This window comes from Pollicipes pollicipes, unplaced genomic scaffold (assembly GCF_011947565.3).
Source record: "Pollicipes pollicipes isolate AB1234 unplaced genomic scaffold, Ppol_2.1 Scaffold_5756;HRSCAF=6815_pilon_pilon_pilon, whole genome shotgun sequence".
Taxonomy (NCBI): domain Eukaryota; kingdom Metazoa; phylum Arthropoda; class Thecostraca; order Pollicipedomorpha; family Pollicipedidae; genus Pollicipes; species Pollicipes pollicipes.
In genome coordinates this window covers 24,745-40,802 of record NW_023596752.1, presented here as the reverse complement: position 1 = coordinate 40,802, position 16,058 = coordinate 24,745, and the positions used below count along the sequence as shown (strand labels likewise).

Genomic DNA, 16,058 nt, shown 5'->3' with positions numbered 1-16,058 from the left:
CATCGATAGAAACAGGCATCAGAAAAATATTCCGAAGTTTGACGACTCTCTAAAAATATATCTCTATCTATATCTCTATCTGGCTTCAAAGGCGACGCTATGTCTGCTGGTCAAATCGGCGGTCCGGCCCCAAATATTGTGCACCATTGTAGGTAACAAGGTACAGATGAGCCGAATGAATTATAGCGCCGGATTGCAATCATCTCGCTGACTCTACATGGTGTCACTGGATTTATGTCGGTAAATGAGTAAGGTCGCATTGCATTCAAGCCAAGCTGTTGGTGGCGTCCAGCTATTCATCACCAGTATTTTGTGTCCCTTCCCATCTTTTGTGATCTGCTCACACAGCTGAGGTAGATAGACTTCATTTGCTGTTTAGTACTTTCTTGCTAGGCTGCGTGGTAAGGATCGAACCGCTGCATAGCTGTATGTTCAGCGCAGAGAAACCAATCTTTTTTACCACGCCTGCCACACTGTATCTCTCTCCAGACTAGGGTCCCTCCTCTTCTCAGCCCTAAGCAGAGATATAATTGGACTATTCCCACTTGTATCAAATTCCCCCTTCAGTTTAAACTTCTTCATTCCCTAGCATGATTCCCTTTACACTTACTGTATTTTTTGGAGGGGCAAGTGGTTGGTATTGTGACAGGCACCATTTATGATTGTGTTATCTTTGCTGGTTGGTCTCATCTGACCCATATTTCTAAAAATATTTCATCTGAACCTTTTGAACAGATGGATTTCTAGGATCAGGGCTTGTGCTACATGCAGTATTTACACCTTTGCAAACTTTGAATGTGAGGTTTTTACCTATGGCTTTTTCATGATAATTATTTCATCATAATTGCAACTTTACTCATAAAAAAGTGGTATTTTCTGTTCTGCCACCTCAGTATATCACACAACTGTTAAAGGGTGCAAAACATGTATGGCTGAAAGCTGAAACCAGTCATCTGTTCTCAAAGCCAATTAACATGGCAATGGCCAGAGGCATTACTGTCTGAAATATTGCATTTGCACAAAGACATGGCAAGGATGGTATTTCAAAATATTTCATCCTGTATCTTAACCCTTTAATCACACTAGGAAAGTGGTATGATGTTTATGATGTTTGATTACAGATGGATGAGTTTGTTTCTGGTTTGACATTTCTTAAGTTCGGGGCTGTTCAGAGCAGAGCAGAGCTCAAGTTCATGTGTTCATGTTCAGGGCCACTGCCTTTGGATTCAGCTTTGCAGTTCTGACCTCCAAAACCAGCAGTTTTGGCTTCAACTTGGGCTTATTTTAAGCAACAGTTGGTCAAGTCAGTTACTGACTTGACTTTGGATATGGCTTTGAAGTGAGGAGCCAGCCTGGTATGCTTTGAAGTCAGAAGCTCTGCCAGTATCGGGCCCTTCAAGCTGCATGGTGGTAGCTTGGTCTGAAGAATGCTTGTCTGGCTGTGCCACCTATGAGTGGTACCCAGGCTTGAGTTGGCTGCTGAATGCCTGCTCAACTATAGATGGATGACACTCTTAAGCTTTACATGATACCCAGTGACCTTGTGAACACTGCCACGGCACCATTGTTGAATTCCATAGGCCCGTCCATCTGAAGCGACTCCCCAAAGTGATTCTGAAAGTCCATGACAGTGTGCAAGCTTATCGAGTGCCATGCATCCAGTTTGTCTTGTTGGGAATTGTTGCAAACTCAGTGCTCTTTGTCATCAAGCTCAAGGCCACAAGGCCGTGCCGACTTCTCCGACCCATCGGCGTTGGGCGAGGGTATTCCATCAGGCGATGATGATAAGTTGCCACAGGGCTGCTGACCCAGACGTCACTGCCGTTGATTTGTACTGGCGACAACCGAACAGCGCGGCAGTAGTTAGTAGTTCAGTAGTTGGGTAGTAAGTCCTGCCCGCACCGAAATTACCGCAATTTTCATGCTTGTGTCGAAGAAACCAAGAAGTGAGTCGTTGCAGAACCAACAGATGCTTGCCTGATCGCTCCCACCTTGTGGGGATCCAGCTGCAGTCCCAAGACTGATACTGGAGCTGGGCAAATCTGCCCGAAATGGTATTGGACACCGATGTGAGACCAGCCTAGAGTCCTTCCTCTTCTGGGTGCCTTCTCTGGAACACAGTCTGTGGTAGCGATAAGTGTTCCTCCAGCATCTGGCCCCTCATCCCAGTGCACTGCCACTCTGCCAGTGTCTGGCCCCTCATCCCCAAACACTGCCACTCCACCAGTGTCTGGCCCCTCATTCCCATACACTGCCACTCCGACAGTGTTTGGCCCCTCATCCCAGTACACTGCCACTCTGCCAGTGTCTGGCCCCTCATCCCCATACACTACCACTCTGCCAGTGTCTGGCCCCTCATCCCCATACACCGCCACTCTGCCAGTGTCTGACCCTTCATCCCAGTACACTGCCATTCTGCCAGTGTCTGGCCCTCATCCTGGCACGCTGCCACTCCGTGAGGTGGTGGTCCGCTGAGCACATCGGTGCCGTGGAAGAATCAGCCCGGCGTGTTCTCTGCCCCAACCGCATAACGCGAAGCTCCTCATTTGTTATTCCTGGCGGTGCACGTGGCTCCCGACGGTCCCCTGTGGCTGCTGGAACCTGCCAGCATGTTAAGTTCAGGTCGAACGTCGTAGAGAGCCATAAGCCACTCTTACTGTGCGGACGCCCTTTGACTGACGACGGGAACGTGGCTGCACCACTGTGAAGTGATCGAGCTCTCTAAAGATGATTGTGAAAAATACTGTTCCTTTGTCTTTTATTTGTGCAGGTACCAAGTTAGGTGGAGGTGCTCCTGGTATTTCTGACATTTACACAAAATTGGTGACCAATATGTCTGACTGCCCATGATTTGTTTGATATTTAGTTTTGATCATCATTGTCTTTGTGTATCAAATTTAATGGTGTTATTCTCCAAGCACAATGCGCCCCTTGTACTCTGTTCTTTTTGCTACTATTTCGGAGACCCAAGACAGGGGGTAGCAAGCTTCTCCGCACCTGACATGAACTAATTACGGCTTATAGCCTTCCACAAATAGCTGGTGAATCATTGCATCCATTTAAGTTGCTGAAAATGAAACTACTGAATTAGGAACATCAGTCAGGGGTGGGACAAAATTACCGTGAAGTTAACTGTTGGAAGGTCATTTGCAAGCTGAGCTCGTCTTATACATGTATGGCGCTCAACTGTGTGGTGCTTCACATATTTGCAACTAACATGAAGTATCTGTGTGGACAATAATTTTGACAAAATGGTTCTGTTTGGAAATAAAGGTTCAGAAATGTTTTGTTCAAAGGAAATGTTCAAATGAAGCAGAGTGTTAAACCATGCCAGTGCAGGCTGTGCAAACTTGTGTGAGCAGATTTGCTCTTCCCACTGCAGTGTGTTGTGTCCGGCAGATATCCGCAAGTCATGAAGGTCCAGTTTACAAAAGAACCCCTGCAGCCTTATCTGTGTGCCACCAAAAAGTGGAAGAGGCTCTTTGTGTGGCTTTTGTCGGTAGTTATATCATCATCAATGGTAGGAGTGCTGTTGAGTCATAGTTTATTCTTGCATGCTATGGTATCAAGCCAAAGTGAGCACTATGCATCAAACTCTCAACATGCTGGACTACCATCAAGTGAGTTCAACTCTACCTGTGGGTGATTGTGCCTGCATTTGTTGCAGGTGTCCAATACATGGAATGCTTGTAGGCCGTCATGTTTGCTTGCCTATTGTCATGCTGAGACTGTATAAACATCTTGTTTGTTCACACTCATTGAGCCAAAGCGCATTTTTACAAACAAAAACGGTCAAAGTTCTCAGTGGCCGAGTTTCACCGTCTGTCACCGACTGGCAGTGGGTCGAGCCGCACGCCGTCACCACCGGGAGCCTTAGTGGTAACCCTGCCGTCACCACCGGGAGCCTCTGTGGTGACCCTGCCGTCACCACCGGGAGCCTCAGAGATGACCCTGCCGTCACCACCGGGAGCTTCCGTGGTGACCTGCAGTCACCAGCGGGAGCCTGAGTGATGACACTGCTGTCACCACCGGTAGCCTCAGTGGTGACCCTGCCGTCACCACCGGGAGCCTCAGTGGTGACCCTGCCGTCACCACCGGGAGCCTCAGTGGTGACCCTGCCGTCACCACCGGGAGCCTTAGTGGTAACCCTGCCGTCACCACCGAGCGCCTGAGTGGTGATCCTGCCGTCACCACCCGGAAGCCTGAGTGGTGACCCTGCCGTCACCACCGGGCGCCTGAGTGATGACCCTGCTGTCACCAGCGGGAGCCTGAGTGGTGACCCTGCCGTCACCACCCGGAGCCTGAGTGATGACCCTGCTGTCACCAGCGGGAGCCTGAGTGGTGATCCTGCCGTCACCACCCGGAGCCTGAGTGGTGACCCTGCCGTCACCACCGGGAGCCTCAGTGGTGACCCTGCCGTCACCACCGGGAGCCTCAGTGGTGACCCTGCCGTCACCACCGGGAGCCTCAGTGGTAACCCTGCCGTCACCACCCGGAGCCTTAGTGGTAACCCTGCCGTCACCACCGGGCGCCTGAGTGGTGATCCTGCCGTCACCACCCGGAGCCTGAGTGGTGACCCTGCCGTCACCACCGGGCGCCTGAGTGATGACCCTGCTGTCACCAGCGGGAGCCTGAGTGGTGACCCTGCCGTCACCACCCGGAGCATGAGTGATGACCCTGCTGTCACCAGCGGGAGCCTGAGTGGTGACCCTGCCGGCAGGTCCGGTCGAGCTGTCTCGGCCGCCGCCGCCGACGGCCCTCACCATGACGGGCCACTGTCAGCTGGAGCGGCCGGCGGCCGCCTGGCCGGCCGGCGCGCTCGGCGACTTCCCTCACAACGCCTCGGCGCCGGAGACGGCCGCCTGCCTGGTGCGGCTGGGGCGCGCGCTCGGGCGCCGGCTGCACCTGGCGCTGGTGGGCGACTCGCGCAGCCGCGGCCTCTACAGCCACCTGCGCCGGCGCTGGCGGCTGCCCGCCCACACACGCAACGGCACCGACTGCCTCACACACTTCGTGTACAAGAACCGCACCGACTGGTGCCACTACCGCGCCAGCTCGCCTCTCGTTGACCTGGTGCGTGCTGGTGGGAGACGTGGACTGGCCGCGCGTGCCGGATGGCTCGGCCGAGACTAAGGACTCCCGGGCGTCTCCGTGTGTCACGTGCCATCGAGGGCAACGTTTACCAGCTCTGGTCCCGTCGACGTCACCCCTGGTGTTCAGTGTGGTCGTTTGTGCCCATACGATAGTCTAAAGTACTCTTGCAGGGCTCCAGAGCTCTTCATTCTAGTGATGCCGTTACCGTACTTTCGATCGGAAATCTGGTGCAAATGCCAGTGCATTTCAACAGTAAGTTCCGCTAGCGACTGACTGGCCATTGGTTGGCATATACTTGTCATCCATAGGATAGCCCATTTACCAACGTTTTTCCTTTTTAGTGCGGCGCTCGCGGAAGTGTACGAGATGTTCCATGGCTTCACCGAGACTGTTGGGGGGGGGGGGGGGGGGAGATGCGTCATACCGAAATACTGCCGACCCCAGTGCGGACCACGCGTCAACGTCGCAGTGGCCGCAACAGTGGTACATTATTCGAGTGAAGAACCAGGGGCAACGCGGGCCGAGGCGCGGGCAGTACCGTGGGCGCTTCACCAGCTCGATGCCGTCGTCAGCTACACTCCGTCCCAACAGCGGCGTGATGGGGTGGAGCATTGTCGCGGTGATGATTCGGCCGCCCGTCTTCCTTGGACGGTTTTTGGTGATGGCCGCCTGGAGATGCTTGCTCGGGGTGGTTACGCACGACTGGCCTGTGGCAGCGGGATCTGGGCCAGCTGGGAGAGCTAATGTCACGTCCCTCGTGTGGTTCCAAGGTATGGCGTGAGTACTGTTGTTCGCAGGGTGCCGCCACGTGACCGTTTAGTGAGATGGTGTGGCTACGTGCTTCCGCCGCATCGACGGCCACTTAGTCTCTGGATTTAACAGCGCAAATCAGCGCGTCTACGACAGCAATTCATTCAACAAATTGATCTCCCTCTTGTTGGTAACTTTGTAGGCCTTGCCGCGCCAAATGGAGCCTCTTCTCCTGGTGCTCATGCGCTAGCCGTTTTGGCATCCGCATTGAGGTAATTGTGGGAATGTTTGGGCGTCATGACGTATGCGATCGGCTGTTTGGTCTGTCACGCCGAGATTTTGAGCCACCGACGGGTCGAACGTCTCACCCCGCGGTCTCACATTATCAAAGCCTTTACTGGCGTGATGTGGACGAGGTCAGCCTGCGCTGTCTCCCAGAGCGTGCAAAGTTCCCCGCGCTTGGCACCTTTGACTTGGAAAAGGCGTTATCGTTTTACGCATTGGAAAGCTTTTTGTGAACCTTACATGCCTTCTGCAGCGTCATGCACGTGCTGACCGAACGCTGGTGTTTTCTGGTGTCACTCTCAATCTGCAAAGCAGCACAGAGAAGAAAGCAAAATGTCGGGCAGTGTAAAGTAGACCTCCGGGATGGTGTCGTACTTCACAAACGAAGCAAGACATGATGCTAAAATGTCCTGTGTGTGACGCAAGTGGGTTGAAAAATTAACCGTGTTACGGACTTGGTGTATGACCGCTGTCACAGCTGTGCCGCGCTATGGTCCCTGCGCGTTTGACCTGTCCTGAGTGTGAGCAGCGGCGCCAGCTTCGGCCTTGGCTGATCAGCGCTGCTGTCGCCCCGCCACCGGCCTCCTGACCGCCGGCCGTGCGTGTCCGGCAGCGCTTCTTCTGGAGTCGGCTGGCGGACGATGCGCTGCTGGACGTGCTGCGGACGATGCTGACGGAGTGCCGGGCCCGACCGGCCTCCTGTCCCCACGTGCTGGTGCTCAGCCTGGGCACGCACGTGCTCACCACACCCCAGCCGTCGTTCGACGCCTGCCTGCTGGCCGAGGTGGCCGGCATCGAGCGGGTATGCGGCGGCGCTCAGCCACAGAAGGGGGCTGCTCTGGCTGGTCTTTGTAACGCAATGCCTGGCTGCTCTGTCACGCCATCTGTTGTTTTCATTACTGTTTTTCAAGGCAGGCAATGTGCTTTCGAAATCGTTATGTTCTGAACAACATCACTGGCATCCGCAGCTGTTCTTGGCGGGCTCCTGACACGCGTGGCTGTGGGTGTGCCGGAGGAGCAGGCTGGATCGCCGGCATCGGCCGCTGCCGGCCGTGTGACATCCGTGCTGTGGCCACCAGGCGGCGGCCGTGCTGCAGCAGCTGGCGGCCGTGGGCGTGCGCGTCTTCTGGAAGCTCAGCGAGCCGGAGAACTACGAGCACATGATGGACATCGCCTCTTCCGTCAACTTCGCCCACCTCATTTACAACGCGCTCATCACCGACCGGCTGTGAGTGTCGCCGGCCGGCCGGCCGAGCGGCCCAGTGGCGAACAGGGCCGGCTGGGGCCGGTCCGCCTCCGGCGTTCGTCTGACCTGGCGCAACGGTCACGACGGCGGCGGTGCACGTGATGTCGGCTCGAGCTGGAAGTGGTCGGGGCACGGGACTTAGGTGTGAAAAGCGGTCAGTGCATGCACTTGCGTGCGCTTTGTGCACAGCTGCGTGTTCCGTGTTAAGAACAGGAGTTACCTTAATGTGTCCCAGTGTGCACTTTGTCCATGGCTGGCGACGTGGGGTTCGATTTCCACCAGTCGGTCACCACCACCACTTATGTCCCTTGTGCCCTGCCGCAGGGAGCAGGTGGCGCCCTCCGTGCGCCTGTGGTCGTCGGTGCTGCCACCTGTCGCCAACTACATCGTGAGGTGTCGGCTGGACGAGGCGTGGCGCCGGCAGCCAAAGGAATCGCCTCTCTGGAATTGCCGCGACCACCTCCACTACGGAGATGTGGTCCAAGACCAGTACAGGAACGTGCTGCAACGCTATTTATGCGCGCAAATGTAACCTTCGGCCACTATCATGGGGGCCAGTAAGTATGCAGTTGTACGCGGAAGTGTGTTTTGACGCTTTCGCGAATTGATGATCGCTTTTATCCGGTTCTACGCGAAGGCTTGCCGCGGCCACAGGTCTCGCTCGTCCCCGTACTGTGCTGGGGTGACGAATGTTGTGACGCGGCACCCGCCGCCAGAGCGTCTTGCTCCTGTGGTCTGCTACAGTGCGATACGATGTTAAGGTTATGCTGTCATGCCTGTTATGTCTCCGCGCAGTCAGATGCGCAGCCTAGCACGCTGGGCCAGGCTGTTGTGCATGGGTGCGCGTTTCGTGGGACGGAAAGCAGGGAGTACGAATGAGAACAATTTGTAGGTCATTGTTCTGTTAACAGCGTTACATTCGCGAAACATACAAACAGGTCGTTTTCGAGGCTGTACGCCAGACAGAACTGACCGAACCGACCGGCGTAATATCTCTACGCGATCTTTTTTACTGGAGTGTTTCAGCTACTTAACACTGTGGTAAAAATGTTCCAATCATTATTAGTTGTTAACGCTTAAAATATTTTTTTTATGAAGCGAGCTATATGTATATATGTTCTACACAGTCGTTATGTGCCATGCGATACGCATGTGCCATGTTTGTTACATCCACTGGGGCCAGCAACGTGCAGGTCGTGGGGCAGAACGCTTCATATCAGTTTCCAAGATGCGGTGGCTGAACGTTCTTCCCGATTGCAATGCGGATTGTGTTGCCGTGTGCCTGATTGCTTGAGCTACGGAAGCCGTCGGCGAACCTCTTTGTTGGCCCTGGTTTATGGGAGGCCAGCGCTGTTTTTGTGTCACGGATAGTTATCTGAGTGTTGATCTCTTCGGCAATGCGTACTTGGTAACTGCTCGTTCCGCCGCAGCGCCGTTTTACCAAACTTATAGTTTTTGTTACTGCGAGTTCCCAGACACCGCTGTTTTATTTTGTCTAGTTGAACGTTTCCATTATCATCTGATCCTATGGGATGTTGGGCGCCTAATTTGGATAGCGTGTGTTGATATCTGCTCGGGTGACGTCATGTGAACATTGACATAATTTCAGCACGAAGTGAACCGAGAAAAGTTGTTACGGACGTGATTTTCATACAAATTTCATACAATCATGAAAAGTCAAGTTCTCCGGCTGAAGCTGCGTTTAGCTATCCCTGCACCACGTTTTTGGGCACAGGCGTTTAGGTGGCCTTGTGAGGCTGGAGCTTGTGTGACCACCAGCAGGACAGCCGAGCGGTCACGTCCGCTACCTTCACGGTCGTCCGGTACCGGTGGCCGTCCGCCCGCTACCCCAGCTCAGGGCAGACTGGCGCCCGGCGGAGGCGCGGAGAGCCGAGCCGGCCTCCCCTCGTCCGCCGGCGCGCTTGAAACCCGTCAGGGCGGCCGGTCTCGCGCAACAGGCCTGTCCTCATCGTCCCCGTCCTGGGTCGGCGGGCGCGCGCTATTTTTGCGCGCGCCGACCGGGCCGTCGCGTCCCCGTGGCGCTATCTGCGACGCCGCTGCCAGGCATGCGGCCGGCCCGGCGCCGTGCTGCCGGCGGGCCGGTCGCAGAGCCGGTGCGCCGCGGGCCGAGGACAAGACGCGCTCAGGTCGGCCCGGAGTTTATTGGAGCGCCGCGAGACATCACGACTGTCGCTCGGACCAGCAGAGACGCCAGCGGGCGCCGGCACAGGGATGAGAGACGCGCGCCCCCTTCGCGGCGCACGGAACTTGTGTTCGCGCCGCGCGCGGGCCAAAGGCAGGGGACGGGGCGCGGCGGCGGCAGGGCCCGCGGGCGCCCGAGCACCTGGTTCCCGCGGTTCCCGCGCCGCGGCGCCACTATTCGACCCAGTCGAGTCCCAGGTCCCGGAACAGCTGTGTTCGGGTCAGTGGGTTGCTTGGAAAGATGAAAGGTCACGGTGACGATCCTGTAACCAGTCAGCCTAGGTCAAGACCACTGTACGTGGGATGGAACGCGATTCACTTTAGTCTTCAAAGGGCCGAGGTGGTCAGCGCAACACGGCCAAGAGTCACGTGGACACGTAATACTCGGGCCAACGCATCGCGCAGCGCATAGAAGGTCATAGGCCTGCTGAGCGCGCCAGCCATAGAAGGTCACAAGTCTGCTGAGCGCGCCAGCCATAGGTCACAGGCCTGCTGAGCGCGCCAGCCATAGGTCACAGGCCTGCTGAGCGCGCCAGCCATAGGTCACAGGCCTGCTGAGCGCGCCAGCCGGCCATTCGCGTGCCCAGTTAGGTATGCGGCTTGAATAGTCAGGTTTACGGGTCACACATGAGTAGCGGATGAGATGACTGGACGCGTGAGACAGACATACCGAAAGAGACGGACGCGTCAGGTGCAGGTCCGACGTGCCGGATGAAGGACTGACATACCGAGTAAAGGACTGACATACCGGGTGAAGGACTGACGTACCGGGTGATGGGCAGAACTACCGGATGGAGGGCCGACGTACCGGGTGAAGGACTGACATACCGGGTGAGGGACTAACACACCGGGTGAAGGACTGACGTACCAGGTGAGGGACTGGCATACCGGGTGAAAGGCTGTCGTATCGGGTGAAGGACTGACGTACCGGGTGAAGGATTGGCATACCGAGTGAAGGACTGACGCACCGGGTGAAGGACTGACGTACCGGGTGAAGGACTGACATACCGGGTGAGGGACTAACACACCGGGTGAGGGACTGACGTACCAGGTGAGGGACTGGCATACCGGGTGAAAGACTGACGTACCGGGTGAAGGACTGACATACCGGGTGAAGGGCCTATGTATCGGGGGTAAAGGACTGGCACCGGGTGAAGGATTGACGTACCGGGTGAAGGGCCGACGTACCGGGGGTAAAGGACTGACATACCGGGTGAAGGGTTGACGATCCGGGTGCCGAGTGAGGGGCCGACGTACCGGGTCTACTCGGCGGGCGCCTCGCCCTGTCCCTCGGCGTTCTCTTCCTCCGTCTTGCCGACTATCATCTCAATCAGCGGGTCCAGCTCGATGTTATTCTCCTCGTCGAACTCCATCTCCGCCATGACGTCGTCGACCTCCTTCCCTTTCATCTTGTCGCCAAAGGACATGAGCTGGCCGCGGAACTGCTCTGAATCTATCTTACCGTCGCCCCTGTCGAAGGCCTTGAAAGCCTTAATGATGACCTCGTCTTCGTCAGTGGGCCCTGACTGCCGCTCGGCAAACATGTTGACGAACATGGTGAAGCTGATGGGACCAGGAGCATCGTTAAGCATCTCGTCCAGTTCCTTTTCTGAGATGATCTTGCCGATGATGTCAAATGAGTTTCTGATGTCTGCTTTGTTGAGGATGCCGTCGCGGTCGGCATCCATGATGGCGAAACCCTCCTTGAACTCTGACACTTGCTGCTGAGTAAACGAGGAGAAGACGCTGCTTCCCGCCTTCTTCGAGGACTTCTTGGACTAGAAATGAAGACAGAAGTATTGTCACAGGTCTGGTGCACAATCGTCGCGTATATTCAAATTTGGCTTGTTTGGCACTGAGTCCTAAATTTAGGGCTGATCTTAATGAGACACCCCACATGCTCGTATACGGACATTGCCGCCGAAAGAAACGGCTTTTACGAGCTGCTCACTGCGCTTGTCCTGGATCACACCTTTCTGCGTTGAGTCAATGCAGTGAGGTAGGCACCGGCGTAGGCTACGGTGCAATATTTTGCCCCCAAAATTCATAACCATAGCGGCAATGATCAATATAGCCCTCGCCACTTGGAATCGTAGCGCACAGTGTTTGCAGCTTGCAGTAAATCCGACCACACAGGACTGGTATCCCCAGTCACATCGGGGACCTGCAACGTCATAGCATCAACGATTAAAACTGTCAAGAAAGCCATGAAGTAATTGCCTGCTCTCACAAACAAAAATGTACTTTGGTTTTGAATAGGAATAATATTGCACATTCAAACCGGACAGCAAGCCAAAAAACCTCCTGCCCTAAGGAAGAGAGCATGCTTTACAGCAAAAGCAGGGCTGTAGTGAGTGGAGCCGTGCGCGACTCTATTTGCTTTAAGGAAGAGAGCATGCGTTAAAGCAGTGGCATGGCTTCAGTGAGTGGCGCCGTGCGCGACTCTAGCTGCCCTAAGGAATAGAGCATGCGTTAAAGCAGTGGCATGGCTTCAGTGGGTGGCGCCGTGCGCGACTCTAGCTGCCCTAAGGAATAGAGCATGCCTTACAGCAGTGGCATGGCTTTAGTGAGTGGCGCCGTGCGCGACTCTAGCCCGGCTCGCCAGACAGATGTGCTGGTGGGCGTGGCGAGGCGCGTGCCAGGCGACCCTCGAGTGCCTCACATCGCTGGCGCCGGCTCCATCATAATGGCAGAGCATTGTGCAGTATCGATCACAACCGGCCGGCCGGCCGTCAGTGTGACGCCTGTGGGCTGAAGCTCCGTCCCCGGCCGGCCTCGGGTGCCGCCCAGGCCAGAGGACGTGAGCAGGCAGCGGTGGACGCACAAAATTAAGAGCACAATGTGCGTTTAACTGTCTCAAGGACAGTTTTCCCATGGCCGTCCGTCGAGCACTGGCGCCAGATACATTTCGCCAGCCGCCTCACCACTGAGAAGTGACGGCTGTTGGCGATCCAGCCACCGAGGACGTGTTGAGACTGCAGCAAGTCGCAACAGGAGCCACCGGATGCTGCTCAGACAAATGGTAAGTGACACTTTGGCCATCAGCGGGACGCCTATGTGACGGCTGGGCCGGCCCGGTGGAGACTGGGAGCATCAAGCCGGTTTGTATTTTTCGTTCCCTGTATGTCTGACTCGACACAACGCCACACGTGATCAGTCGAAGCTTATCCGAGAGGTCCAATTCAGCGTCACGAGCTGGAAAATCTTATTCTGACCAAGATCCCCCTTCCATATACCAGTAGGTGCTGTCATACGACATAAGCAAGCAGGCAGGGCGCACGCACAAAACAGCCCCCCCCCCTCCCTCCCGGGGCACGTGTTCGCCCCTTTAGCAAAGTTATGTCATGTGTAAATATCCACGTGGGTTAATATGTTGACAGTCGCAACTTCCCGCCAGACGCGCACGATTAAGAAGACTGAGGACACGTAATGTCGCTTTACGACACGCCCAAAATGTCGCGCAGCTGCGGCGCGCTATTATCGGTTTTCAACATGATTTTTTGTAACCTCTTCTCCGCATTGGCACTGGGAGCTCATGCGCACGCTCCACATTAGGTGTATTCACAAAATTCAACGTTTCAGGCACATTGTCATGAATCATGGTAGCCATGTGCTCGGGGCAGAGTGACTGTGACCGAGCATTTGCGACCATGTACTCGCGACCGAGTACATTACCGACCACTCGTGACCATGTACTCGCGACCGAGTACATTACCGACCACTCGTGACCATGTGCTCGCGACCGAGTACATTACCGACCACTCGTGACCATGTACTCGCGACCGAGTACATTACCGACCACTCGTGACCATGTACTCGCGACCGAGTACATCACCGACCACTCGTGACCATGTACTCGCGACCGAGTACATTACTGACCACTCGTGACCATGCACTCGCGACCGAGTACATTACCGACCACTCGTGACCATGTACTCGCGACCGAGTACATTACTGACCACTCATGACCGTGTACTCGCGACCGAGTACATTACCGACCACTCGTGACCATGTACTCGCGACCGAGTACATTACTTAGTACCCGTGGCCAAAACCACGTCTTGATGCGTCGAATTTTGTCAAGGTGGGTAATGCTCTATTAATAACATCGTTTAACCAGGTGTAATGATGGCAGATTATTGTCAGAATGAAACTCGCTACTGATAATTCCGAAAAACCAGAGGCACAAGGTCTGTCTAGCTTTTATCAAATTAAACTTGGTAGGCGTGATTGGTGCGCGCATTTCCCCCCCGAAATCATAAAAATAACATGGTGAAAAGTTATATACATACATATATATATATATATATATATATATATATATATATATATATATATATATATATATATATATATATACGTATAGGTATATACAAAAAAGACTGCATAGGTTCCATGCCATCAATAAATTGACAGTGCCTGTATCTGGGGTTTAGGCTGTAATCATAGCATTTGGATAAGTTCTTTTAGAGAGACTAGGTCGCCATAAAGAAGGAAACACAGCCTGACATTAGGCATGTCACTGACAAAGCTAGCCATGTGGTTTAGAAATGAGCGGGAAGGGGGAGGGGTCAAGCTGTACTGCGCAAATGTCGCATCATATACCTCAAGAGTCATGTTTTTTTCTCGAAGCTTGATGGAGATATTTAACGTGCAAATAAGGCATGCAAAATCAATTTCAGAGAAGGACGGCACTGACGATGTTGACTTAGGCCACTGCCTCTTGCGATGATCTGTGAGCATGCGTGAGCAGCACTACAGCTGATCGAACGCCACGCGTTAAAAAATATATGCGTGCTGATTGTCTATGCCAAATTGTTTTACTCTACTTTGCTGTCGGGTGGACCTCCCTACACGAGACCCTTCTTATTGCTGTAAGAACGAACGTAACGCGAAGCCGATTTCAATACTATAACTAATGTTTGATCTCCAGTGTTACTTAGATGCATGTTTCTCTCTGGCTGTCTTCTGAAAGAAGCGGCAGAAGTCGCCAGCCTTTTCCTCCTCAACGCAGACCCTCCCCGCCTGCTGGCGTCCGTTCGAAACGAACCTCCGGAGTGGTCCCTGTGAGATAATCGTATTCGGCACATACCGAAATATAACTGACCATACGGACCAAAAGCAGGTCAAGGAATATTATGGGTACCCCCCAAAAAAGAAGAAGAAGAAGAAGAAGAAGAAATAAAACATTCGGGGTATGTCCAGAATGTTCCATCGTTGTCTCCACCAGTGAGCTGACGCGTGAAGTGTCTGTCGCAAATGAATCAATTTCATGGGAAGCATCCGAACCTAAATTATTTGCGGACACAGGACGCCAGGGATTCTCCGTGGATCGCTGCCAATGGATCGACGGCCCAAGTAGCGTTGGAAAATATTTGAAGCCTCATGACTGTACAGTTCCGTCAATGCTGCTCCCAATGTGCCATGCCATGGTGCCACGTCGCTCCTGTAGGTGCTGCATGTTGGCTCCATTCCGAGAGCATTTGTGCCGAGGCAGCATGTCGGCCCCAGACACCTACAGCGAGCCTGCGTCAGCCCACACCTCCCACCGCTCAAAGCCTGTCAGCCGTCACGGTCGTCGGATGCGCTGTTATTTAGACCCTGAATCGGTGTAATGAGCCCCAGCTTCAGCCCGGTGAGCAATAATGAGACATCAAGATCGAGCGCGCTGGACAAAAATGGCTCAATGTTCTCGGAAAGAGACAAAAATGGCTCAATGTTCCCGGAAAGAGACAAAAATGGCTCAATGTTCTCAGAAAGGGACACAAATGGCCCACTGTTCTCGGAAGGGGACAAAAATGACTTAATGTTCTCAGAAGGGGACAAAAATGGCCCAATGTTCTCGGAAGGAGACACAAGTTGCTCAATGTTCTCAGAATGGGGCACCGGTGAGTGCGCATCCATTTCCACGCTTCCGAAAATCGATACCTGGGCGTCGGTCACCAGCGTCACCAGCGGGGCCAAACAAATGTGAAGGATCCTTGGCAGCAGCAAGCCTCGGGGGCTACAGGATAGACAAACTGGGTAGTTTATCATATATCATATCGCATATCATATTACATGTCACACATCATATATGATATCACAAACAAACTAGATAGACAAACTAGTCCTAAGGACCTCCGGAAACAGACAGAATTATTTGGCAGCCGAAGAGCACAGCAGACCTTTCTCAGATTGTCGCTTGATCATCGAAACAAAGAGTGTGCCACTGGATGGAATAGCCATCGGTCGTTAAATGGCCTCTCCGGATCTTTTTAAGGAGTTGTGAGGGAATGAGAGGGGAACCCGGACAAAATGACCAGCGCCAGATGTAGATCAGCTAGCAGTCACTCGCTTCCGATTTATTTCACAAATTTGTGCCACTTTGTTCCTTGCTTCGGATAAAAGGCGACAGAAAGTTTTACCATGCAACTCGGTCACATGTGGCGTGGCGAGGACGGGGCCAGAATGGGGCCAGAACGCCACTGACACAGCGGGA

General features: G+C 54.0%; 3 protein-coding genes and 1 long non-coding RNA gene across 6 annotated transcripts in view; 3 read left to right on the top strand and 1 right to left on the bottom strand.

Moving 5' to 3' along the window:
• The first annotated feature begins 175 nt into the window (after positions 1–175).
• On the top strand, positions 176–4,847 carry LOC119104078 (uncharacterized). The gene is made up of 3 exons (XR_005094867.1): positions 176–240; positions 3,400–3,620; positions 4,721–4,847. It is a non-coding gene; the product is annotated as an uncharacterized LOC119104078 (long non-coding RNA).
• A 57-nt stretch (positions 4,848–4,904) lies between these two features.
• LOC119104077 (uncharacterized) lies at positions 4,905–8,460 on the top strand. The gene is made up of 4 exons (XM_037227756.1): positions 4,905–5,073; positions 6,743–6,931; positions 7,209–7,357; positions 7,700–8,460. The coding sequence occupies exons 2-4, from the start codon at positions 6,797–6,799 to the stop codon at positions 7,905–7,907; spliced, it is 492 nt and encodes a 163-aa protein (XP_037083651.1). The 5' UTR covers positions 4,905–5,073; positions 6,743–6,796; the 3' UTR covers positions 7,908–8,460.
• Positions 8,461–9,518: 1,058 nt separating this feature from the next.
• The window catches only part of LOC119104076 (myosin regulatory light chain 2), an 8,914-nt gene continuing 2,374 nt past the window's right edge, over positions 9,519–16,058 (bottom strand). Inside the window, exons 3-4 of one of the 2 annotated variants that reach the window (XR_005094866.1) lie at positions 10,788–11,355; positions 9,519–9,840 (exon numbers count right to left, since the gene is read on the bottom strand). Coding sequence is in view for 1 of the 2 variants with exons in the window: in XM_037227755.1 (XP_037083650.1) it covers positions 10,840–11,355 (516 nt within the window). In the remaining variant the exon portion in view is untranslated. The remainder of the gene's footprint in view (positions 9,841–10,787; positions 11,356–16,058) is intronic. The other variant, XM_037227755.1, reaches the window with a different exon arrangement.
• LOC119104074 (myosin regulatory light chain 2-like) overlaps positions 12,567–16,058 on the top strand; it is a 27,858-nt gene continuing 24,366 nt past the window's right edge. For both annotated transcript variants that reach the window (XM_037227752.1, XM_037227751.1), the window contains exon 1: positions 12,567–12,599. In XM_037227752.1, the coding sequence (XP_037083647.1) occupies positions 12,582–12,599 (18 nt within the window). In that variant the 5' untranslated portion in view covers positions 12,567–12,581. The remainder of the gene's footprint in view (positions 12,600–16,058) is intronic.